At 37.4% G+C, this 11498-nt stretch overlaps 1 protein-coding gene across 1 annotated transcript; it reads left to right on the top strand.

Annotated features, from left to right (window-relative positions):
* On the top strand, nt 8863-11298 carry LOC109832505. The gene is made up of 3 exons (XM_020399857.1): nt 8863-8963; nt 9966-10094; nt 10877-11298. Exons 1-3 carry the CDS (start codon nt 8863-8865, stop codon nt 11046-11048), a joined length of 402 nt encoding a protein of 133 aa, XP_020255446.1. The 3' UTR covers nt 11049-11298.

The raw sequence follows: 11498 nt of genomic DNA, 5'->3' as shown, positions 1-11498 counted from the left end.
AATCTTGCCTTGTAGACAGAAACATTTCCATCCTTGTCTGTCTTGATCTTGAAGACTCATTTGCATCCAATGGGTTTTACCCCATCAGCCAAATCTATCAAGTCTCATACTTGATTCTCAGACATGGAGTCCATTTCGGATTTCATGGCTTTAAGCCATTTTTCGGAGTCGGGGTTCGCCATTGCTTGTTTATAGGTAGCAGGCTCATCATTCTCTAAAAGTAGAACGTCAATGCTAGCATTCAAGATGAAATCCTCATATCGTCTAGGTTGCCGCCTTGGCCTGTTTGATCTCCAAAGTGGTCCAACAGCTGGAGAGACTTTAGCAGGAGGATTGACCACATCAGTATGTGGGACCTCGGGTGCTTCATCTACCTGAGGAATTGCATCTTGAATATGGGTGGTTTCCCTTTGAGAAGGTACGCCTCCAAAATCAAGTTCCTCTGTGACATCTTCTATGTCCTCATGTTGTAGGGTTTGTTGCTCAGGTTGAATCTCATCAAGCTGAACATTTCTCTCACTTGACTTCTTGGAAAAGAAATCCTTTTCCAAAAAGACACTATCCCGAGCAACAAAACACCTTGTTCTCAACGGGATTGTAGAAATAATAACCCCTCGTTTCTTTGAGGTAACCTATAAAGAAGCATTTGTCTGATTTGGGTGCGAGCTTATCAGATAGTAAACGCTTTACATAAGCCTCGCATCCCCAAACCTTCAGAAATGACAAGCTGGGAGGCTTCCCAAACCATATCTCATGTGGTGTCTTGTCAACTGATCGGGACAGAGTCCTGTTTAGTGTGAACGAGGGCATAACCCCAAAAGGATGTAGGAAGATCAGCAAAACTCATCATTGAGCGGACCATGTCTAACAATGTCATGTTTCTCCTCTCAGACACGCCATTCAGTTGTGGTGTACCTGGTGGAGTCAGTTGTGTTAGAATACCACAACTCCTCAAATGATGGTCGAATTCTTGGCTCAGATATTCACCCCCTCGATCTGATCGAAGTGCCTTTATCTTCTTGCCTGTTTGTGTCTCAACTTCATGCTGAAATTCTTTGAACTTTTCAAAAGACTCAGATTTATGTTTCATTAGGTAGATATACCCGTATCTACTAAAATCATCAGTAAATGTAATGAAGTATCGATAGCCTCTCCTAGCTTCTATGCTCATAGGTCCACACACATCGGTATGTATGAGAGCTAAGAGCTCAGTAGTCCTTTCACTTGTACCTTTGAAAGGTGACCTTGTCATCTTACCCATTAGACATGATTCACATGTTTCAAATGATTCTAAATCAAATGAATTTAGGCTACCAACTGTTTGGAGTTCCTTCATGCGTTTAATTCTAATGTGGCCTAGGCGACAATGCCATAGATTGGCTTCACTTATGTCATTCGACTTTTGCCGTTTTGTATCAACGTTATAAACTTCAGATTTGAGATCCAATATGTATAATCCACTATTATTCATATGGGCTTGAGCATAAAAGATGTCATTCTTAAAAATAGAAAAACAATCCTTAATGACAAAATTATAACCCTCAAGGTTCAAAACTGAAATTGAAATCAAATTCTTAGTAATAGAAGGAACAAAATAACAATTATAAAGTTCTAAAACCAAGCCAGAAGGTAGCGGTAGACTATAATCTCCAATGGCAAGTGCAGCAACTCTTGCTCCATTTCCAACGCGAAGATCTATCTCACCCTTCTGCAACCGTCTCCTATTTCGTAGTCCCTGAAGCAGAGGCACCCCTCTTCTTATCTTCCAGATATTTGGGGCAGTTTCTCTTCCAGTGCCCCTTAGCCTTGCAGTAGAAGCAGTCATGCTCAGCAGCCACCTTTATTTTAGGTGTGTTTCCCTTAGGTGGAACAACTGTCTTGCCCTTCCCTTGAGACTGTTGCTTCTTCTGTGGCCCTTTCTTAAACCCTTTCCCTTTGTTGACCATAAGAACATCCTTCCTAGGTTCAACCAAGACATTTTGCTCAGCAGTTTTGAGCATAGCATGCAGCTCATTGAGGGTCTTACCCATGGCTCCCATGTGATACATCTGCCTGAAATTGGCAAATCCATTATGTAAGGAATACATGATCATATCTGTAGCCATCTCAACATTGTAGGAGTTCCCAAGTCGAGCCATCCTGTCAAACAGGCCTATCATGTGGAAAACATGTGGCCCCACTGGTTTCCCCTTTTCGAGCTTGCTTTGCAATATGGACTTAAGGGTCTCATACCTCTCAATCCTGGCCTGCTCCTTAAAGAGATCTCTAAGATTTCTCATAATTATATAGGCATCCTGATCCTCAAACCTCTATTGAAGACCCGGTTCCATGGCATCCAGCATGAGGCAAGTAACATTCCTTGACCTCTCGCATATTGTTTTGTGACGTGCCTTATCCTCATCAGATGAGTTGACAATCAGCTCTGGGATGGGTGTTTCTAGGACATCCTCTTGGTTCTCAGACCTGAGAATAATTCTCAGATTTCGTTCCCAATCAAGAAAATTGGTGTCGTTCAACTTGTTTTTCTCAACAATTGAGCGGAGCGTGAATTTGAGGTGTTCACTAGACATAGTAACTACAAAACAGAAATTGAAATATGCAGATAAATTATGCTTGAAATGCAAAAAAAAACCTCATAACTCCCTGTCTCACAAGATTACCCTTAGTAAACTCCCTAAATAATTGAAGAGGCTTGGTGTGATTATATAAGAACATTGATACACTCCTCCCCATTATAATGGCATTACGAATGTGTTTTATCTTAGCTATACCGGACAACATCAAATTCACTATGTGTGCAGCACAAGTCGTCCAAAATATATTTGGCCTCTTCTCGACCAACAACTTAGAAGCCGCCATATTATTTGAAGCTCCATCAATGATTATTTGTACCACATTTGTCTCCCTTATCTGATCAATAGCCTTGTCTACAAAGGCACAGATATACTGAGCATCATGCTTATCGGCTGATGCATCATGTGAAGACAAAAAAACAAACCCTCCCAACAGAATGTACAACTATGTTCATGATGTTTCTAGACTTCCGATCACTCCATGCATCAGTCATTATCGAACAACCATTGACAACACAAGTCTTTTTGTAAATATGTCTCACTCAGTTCATACATGATGGAGCTTGCAAATGACTTCCAAACAAGCCAGTAGCTTTTAACATTTGATGGAAAGAGGAAAGCGTGGCAGTATGAAATGGAATGCCAGCTTCATTGAACTATTTAGAGATGTATTATAATACATCCTCACTTTTCTTCTTTTTAAGCTTGGCGTCCTTCGTTGGTTGTTTTTCCTTTGCTACTATTTGGGTAATCTCCTTGGGAGAACGAGCGGTGAAGGAGTCTATTGGTCCAATTACCTTGTGGGAGGATGACGAGCTTCTTTGACTACTCAATGAGATGGAGTTATGCTGTAGAAACTTTAGATGCTCTAAGCGGAATTGCAGGAAACGTTTTCCTAACATCTAAACGAAGGATCTATTGCATAAATCAATTGGATTAAGAAAAAGGAAAAACGATTACCTCTTGATGCGTGTTCAAAGCCTTCTCTAATGGAGAGATTAAGAGTCTCACTTGAAAACTCCTCTAGTTGATCCACCCGAGCAAAGATCTGGATCCTTAGAAATCAACTGCTAAGGTTGAAGATGAAAGGTTTTTGGGAGAGAAAGTAGTAACACTTTCACGTATATAGAAAAAGTAGAATTGGATTGGATTTTCTAAAAGAAAAACCACTCTTATTTATAATCCACAAATTAAAGTCATATTTAATTCTATAATTAAATATAATCCACTAATTAAAGTCATATTTAATTCTATAATTAAATATTATCTTTTATAACATTTATAAATAAATTTATCCTTTATTTAACAATAACTCCTTATTATTAATAAACTCTATTTTGAAGTTATATCTTATATAACTTTATATTATATACTTTATATAATAATTCTCCCAATATATCCAGTCCATAAACTCTTAGGGTGTGACCTCGTAGCACCCAATTATAATAGCAATGAACTTTATAACATAAAGTCCATAAATCATAGTTGGCTTCTAGCAAAGCACTATGACTACCTAAAATAACCGGATTGTAAATCTCCATTAAATGTCCCATACCATATTTAGTAATTGCACATTCGATTAAAGGACACAATTCCTTCAATTGGTACTAGAAACTAAAGAAAGATTTAAGGATTTTTCATTAGGATCTCGTGTGTTTGCAATTTGAAAAAGGGCAATTATGGGTTACATGACATGTACGTATAAGCGTCGGTGGTGACGATGCATGCAATTCAATTCTGAAGTTGTGCGGTTGAGAATTACCTATAAAAAAAATTGATTTGAACTTGTCAATTTAAGCGTGAACCTGCAAGCATGGAAATAAATGGAGAATTTATGTTTTGTTCACTCTTGTCTAGCTGACACGAGAAGTTAATTACAAGCCATTGACAGAAAGAATAGGGATGATTTGGAGATTTTTAGTTATGCTCTTTAACGCACGACCCGTTTTGCTCAATAGATGAAGACGTATTGTGTGTGTTTTTATCAATACCTGATTCAATGGGCCTAATTCAAGACCTAGTCCATTAGGTCCCTCAGGTGGCGATAAACTCACTAAGGAAAGATTCTAAGCCGGAAGCCACCTCTCCCGAATTCACGATACGAAAGGTTGCCCAACCTATATCCTTTTATGATTTATTGATTTATTTATTGATTTTGAGTTTTCAGTCAATATTGCCTGGGGGGACTGTTGAACTTTTGGTTCATGAAAATATAATTTTGCCTTTGTGAATAGTCCCACATCGGAAAATGGGAAGAAGTTCAAGAAGTTTATAACAATTTACATCTCAATGGGCTTTGAATTAGTGTTTTGGGCCTTGTATTGTTTGGACTATTACTCCACACACGCGCACGCACGCCACGCCTTGCCACGAACATTGAACAGAAACACATGTTCTCGGTATAAATCTTAAAGTTTATAGGTAATAATCATTAAAAATTTGTGGATCCCCTATTAGATATTCTTTTCTTGATTAATTAGGTGTTAATGCGGGCTTTGGATTGTACAAGTAGTTGTAATTTGTAAATTTATAAAGAAAAAAGCAACCAAAGTAGAATTCTCAACAAAGTTACTTGATGGCTGGTGCACAGTGCACTGCAAGCAACATAAAATAGTGGGCACTGTTGTCAACCTTTTTATTTATTTATTTATAAATGCACAATTATTCATTATTATTCACTTGAAAAAAAAAATATGAAAACAAAGCAAAAGTATGGGCCCCTGCAATAATTGACGCCACTCCGTATAGTTGCTGACACCGTCCCCATCTCCGCACGGTCACCTGTAGACACTCACTGGCTATTGCCGGTCGCTTATCTCATCTCGTCCCGATATCTCTCCGCTTCCTCCATCTCTCGTGGTCCTACGTACTTCCTCCGAACTGATTTTTGCAGATCAACACCAATACTTTTTTATTTTTCTAAATTCTGGCGCCGTAGCACAAGGAGGTAGTATTTGCAAATTTCACCACTTCGTAAATTGCACCCCTCAAAACGCCAATATAACATAATGATGCTCAAAACAGGAATATATGAACCTAATGTTTACAGAGAACCGTCAAACTTACGACATTGTGTTCACAAAATCCAAAACGTTCAACATCATTTATAACAACCGTGAACTTTTAATAAAGTTTCAGAAAACCCATTATGTCGTTAGGGGCCATGCATGTTGAGAAGATTGTATACGTTATCAAGGTTTTGTAGAAAGTATGAAAGTTTAGGAGAGTTAAGTGATAATTTTCAAAATTTTTGGGATTTCCTCAAAGAGGGCCAAACCTTTGAAGATTTTAAAAACTTTGCGCAGAATTTAAAGAATTTTAAAAAATAATTGGAGTAAATTTAAAATATATAGAATGAGTGTACGTTTAACAGTAAATTCGACAAGAGTAAGAATAAAAAAGTTTTAAATTTAGCTAGCCTAGAGAGTGCCACGTGAGAAAATTCGAAGTAAAATTCCCATTTTTGTGACATATATAATAATATTAAAATGCTAACTTTTAGAAACTTTAGCGTATATAGTGTTGATGAAAACAAGTGTAGATACATAAGTTTAAAACAAAGTCTAAATTGCACAAAAATACCATAAAGATTCCTGTTTTGACAATTAAATACCACAAGTTATATTTTGCTTAAAAAATACCACAAAGTTTCTAAAATTTACGCGTTACTACCATCGATCATGCAGACATGGAGATTTTCACTCAAATATTTCTTTATGATACTTACCTACTAATTTTAGAGCTTTCTAATCATTAATATTTGATAAAATTTTCATTAGAACTATATATTCCGACTATATATATATATATCAAGGTGGATTAAGATAAGTTTGAAAAGAAATTTGATTAATTTAATAATAAATTTAACAAATATTATAAGTTAAAAGCTCTAAAATTAGCCTATAAGTAACATGGAGAAACATTCGGGTGAATTTTTTCACATTTTCATGAACGATGGTAATGATTTTCAAAAATTTCGAAAATTTGTGGTATTTTTATTATGTTAAAATGCAGCTTCTTGTTGTATTTAATTATCAAAATGGGAAACTTTATGGTATTTATGTGCAGTTTAGCTGAAAAAATAACAACAATCAAAGGCCTAGAGAGAGAGAGAGAAAAGTGAAGGAAATAAATTTACACCGAGACGTACCGTATTGCTTTTTATGTGATTAGCAAACAAAATCGAGATCCAATCGGATTTGAGACTTTTTTTTTTAAGAGAAAGGATGGACTACTGTAAATCATAACAGTAATCCAGACGGCTAAATTAACCAAAAATTGGCTGATACATGAAGATACACATTCCCAACCAAAAAGAATGTGCACTTGAGTTCAAACAGGATTTGAGACTTCTTGTTGATTGAACAAATATTATAACCAGACAAATTAAAGAAAATAGAGTTGAGTTAACCCAACCACCGGACAATGAAGAGATTTATGTCATAAACTGATAATTAATTAAACTTGATGGAGAGAAATTTTCATTAAGTACCAGAAATCATGACCTATGACGAATAAATACTAGTCGCGTGATGAAACTTTTATAATGCGATGAATTAAGCTACATCCTGTAGTTCATAATTAATTCAACCCCATTTTTGATGTCGTCCTTTCAGTGCCGTCTCAAAAATGTTTAGGCTGTGTTTAAATATAAAGAGTTATATATAAATGCGTTTTTTTGTGTGACTAATTTCACCAAAACGAATCCTTATTAATAAAGATGCTATGTTGCTAAATAGTAATGTTATGGCTCGTTTAATGTAAAAAATAGTGGATAAACAAGAGTTTTAACATATGTAAGTTGTTTCATTTTCCTAAAGAGTGAATGAGAAGTTTGAGGTCCACCTCCTATATACATAGATATACTTTCACAATTTTGTGTATATTCATGCTATCATACACATATCAGTCTCAATTGTCATGAAAAAAACTCCCAATACAAAAAATTTGGAACTTTCTCCGTTGATAGAACTTCAATCACATTCATCCAGCTCAGCGGGCCCACAATCTTGATTCCTTCTGAGTTACCCCCATTAAAGCGCGACGCTGTTGGGGCCCGGTGTCCTGTCACTGGTGGGCCGAAATCCATTAGATCCATTTCCCACCGTTAAAACAAAATCAAACGGTTTGGATTAGAAAGCGAGCAGTTGGTTTGAAGCTGGGCCCAAATTAACTGGGCCGCAAAATTCGAACCGGTTCCTCGCGTACGCGGCTCGTATCGTGCGCGAAAGGTTGGATCGTCAATTAGCAGCGATAAACTCAGCAGCAGTTTGTCGAGAAGTTGAATTTTCAGTTCACCGGATTTTCCGGTGCATGTGACCGGATGACCGGCTTGAGTTGTCGCACGTACGACTCGGTCCCCAGAGTTCGGGGGGAAAAAAATCATTGGGGGGCTAACGGACAATGGACATATATATATACTTATTAAAGTCTAAACAATAGAGAAAAGATTAAACAAATAGATAACTAATTTACCTAATGAGTAAGGAAAAAAGTACACTTTAGTCAAAAATAAGTTTAAACTGAATAATTTAGTTCTCTATACATATCCCATTTTGCTTACAACTGCCCCGAAAAGGAACAATTGGCGATGGTTGAGAGCATAAACTTATAAAAAATTTGACATGAACGTCTCATTTTGCATAAAGTGTGTTTATAAGGAATAAAAAAGTGTTAAGTTCTGTTCTACCCTAGAAATCTTTAATTTAACGGACCCATAAGATCCGGTCACGAGTCAGGTCAGGTCATATGATCAGAGAGCTATCCCGGTGTATATAGCCACAATTTGACTACATTATCTGACCCTTACGATAATCCCAGTCTAGCTCGATCGGGAGATGTCCTCGGCTCAAATCCCACGATAGAGCACATGTCACAAGTCAAGTGGGTGTCCGACCGTTTTGTCGAAGGCACCCGCATTTAATATACGACCAGACATGATGATAACTTCTCGGGCGTCGCCCATACTCCGTCGCCCAATTGCCATCACATTAAATGCAAGTCAAATGTGATAATGACTCCTCGAACGGTGCCCACACCCAGTCGTTCTGTCATTATCACGTTAAATATAATATGGACGACTCTTACAAGATCGCCCAATCAAGTTGATAAAAGTAAAATCGCAAATGAAGTATCATTTCTACCGGCCGAGTCAAGTTACCAATCTACCCTCGATACCGCATATAAAACATAAGAGATATTCACTATTCTCATGTCTGAACTCTCTGAACCTTAAACCTGATCTAATACTCTTCACATTGACTTGAACAGTCACTGAGTTGAGCGTCGGATGGCATTATGCCGTAAGAAACTTCCTCAAAGGCCTCTAACGGTTGCTACTTGTGCAAGGATTTGCCTTTGCAGACTTGATCATACATCAGAGAAGACCGAGTATCCCCTAATTCGTTATTAATCCTAACTCAATCATGAGGGAGGTTAACTTTTCGACATGAACAAGTTCTATGTTCACTTTAACAAATACGTTGAACTCGATCTGCCAATGCCTTATCTCATAGTATCTCATTTTGCTCCTGCCTAATGGTCCCAGATTTAAATACCTTACTACTTTCTCGGAAGTGTGAGGAATATGAGATGAGATCCGATTCTTAGGGTTTTCTTGAAATAACTTCAAATCAGTATATTTCGAACGCAACTCGGCATTTAGTTGAAAACCAATCAATCTTAGAATTATACAATTTCATATTAGAAGGAAATGTGGATGTAATTGACTTTCCTATGATCTGAATTTTGAAATATTTGCCTTGTGAGATGTCATTATTTTTAATCTGCTAATTTTCATTCATAAATTTCGCAGCTTTTCTTCCATCAAATTGGCCGGCTGCAACATTCATTACAGCTTTTTAATACAAACTTCCTAATTAAAATATTGCAAATCAAACAAGTAAAATTGCAAATAAGATTATATTGTTTATATCTGCAGCTCCATTTTTCATACAAGCAAGCAAGCAACCTCAGCTCATGCTACTCCCTGATCATGTGGTCCTCTGTGACCTCAATTATTCAACCTTTTGTTAAAAAAAAAAAAAAAGCCAGGAGGTGAACTGACAACGGCATTATTGGCTTGTTAGGGGGTGCGGAAAGAAAAAAGGGAAGGAAAAAAAAAATTACTAAATGAAAAAAGAAAAAATGAAAAGAAAAAAGGCAAAAACCTCGACGAGCATAATAACGCCATCCCCACGCTGACGTGTCGCTCAAGATCCAAGGTCCTTAATCCAACGGCCAAGATTCGCCCTCTCCATTCTTTTATTATCCCCCTCGCCCCCTCTTCCTCTCTCCAAAAACCACCATCACCCTCTCTCTCTCTCCCATCACCAGCTCAGTTTGTTTTCTCTCTCCAAAACATTTCGGCTTTCTCTCTCTAAAAAAACCTAGCCATCATCATGTGAGCAACTTCAGGAGGAGCTCTGGGGATTTCAGGGCGGTGGAGACGGCGCCGTTCTTGAGGGCTTGCGGGCTCTGCAAGCGCCGCCTCGGCCCCGGCCGAGACATTTACATGTACAGGTTAGGGCTTTTTTTCTTCTTTTTTTACAGCAAGGACCCTCTCCTCTTTTTTTTAGAATTTGCACCGGAGTAGTACTATTTCTAGTAGTTTTTTTCTGGGTTCTTGGGAAAATTGTTGTTTGTTCTCCTTCTGGTAATTTTATTCTGTTTATTTATTTTTTTCCCCCATCTGTTACAAGAGCCTTGATCAGATCATAACCCACGACTGAATTTTTTTTTTTTTTTAAATTTTCGCTTTTTGATTTTTAAGATCTTCTTTCTTTTTTTGTAGGTAAGTTCTAATTAATCTTTATGTTAGCTCTACTATATATGTCGAGTATAATTTTTTTATTTTCTTTCTTTCAACAACCTTTTCTACTGGAGTGTGTGTGTTATTTGTGTTATTTTATTTTAGATTCTAGGTATATTGAAGTGGTAAAAAAAAAATTTCTAAATCATTTTCCTAATTAACCATGCATCTTTTTTCCTTAACAAAGTGGGAGCTGACCTAACAATTTCTCATTTAAATATCCCTTATTTATCTCTCTATTATGTTTCCTAACCATGATACCGGCGCTTTTGAAGTTGTGGTGAGGGTGGAGGGTTAGTTATAATTTATTATTGTTTGGAATAAGCGCATATAGAGCAAGAGATGCATCAGATCATAACCCATGTTGTTCTTGAAATTAATCAGTTTTAATCTTATAAATATAATAGAGATATATGCTCAATGTCGGAGGACTTTTTAATTAAGAGATCAAACTGCCAACTGCTGATTTTGTTTGTTATTGTAATATTATCAGGGGCGAGGTAGCATTCTGCAGTCTAGAGTGCAGGCAGCAGCTAATAAACCAGGAGGAAATCAAGGAGAAGCGCGCTCTCTCCACCATCAAGACCGATTCCCACTCCGCCGCGGTGGCCGCCGGATCCGAGACCTCCGGCGGCAACAACGGGGAGACCGTCGCCGCCGCGTAACGAAGCTTAAGATAGCGCAAACTATAGAAAAACAAACGCATGTGGAGCGTCGGTGATGTGCGGTGTTTGATGTCGAGAGTAATCTTGGTGTTGTGAAGGTGATCCGATGCTAGTATGAGCTATGAGCTATTAGCTATTTTCCTATCTTTTTGTACCTTAATTTTTTTTGGGCTTTTTAAAGGGGGAAATTAGTGAGATCGATGCAATTATGTAAGGTTCTATATTAATTAAAACTTTTTTTTTCCTTTCCCTTCTTCTCCTTTCCCTTCTACTTCTTCTTCTTCTTCTTCTTCTTCTTCTTGTGTTTTCTCTCCAAATCCATTGATGCTCATGTTCTTGTGTTTTCTCTCCAAATCCATTGATGCTCATGTTCTTGTGTTTTCTCTCCAAATCCATTGATGCTCATGTTCTTGTGTTTTCTCTCCAAATCCATTGATGCTCATGTTCTTG

Source organism: Asparagus officinalis, chromosome 3, assembly GCF_001876935.1.
Source record: "Asparagus officinalis chromosome 3, Aspof.V1, whole genome shotgun sequence".
Classification (NCBI taxonomy): Eukaryota; Viridiplantae; Streptophyta; class Magnoliopsida; order Asparagales; family Asparagaceae; genus Asparagus; species Asparagus officinalis.
This window is presented reverse-complemented; position numbering and strand designations above follow the sequence as displayed.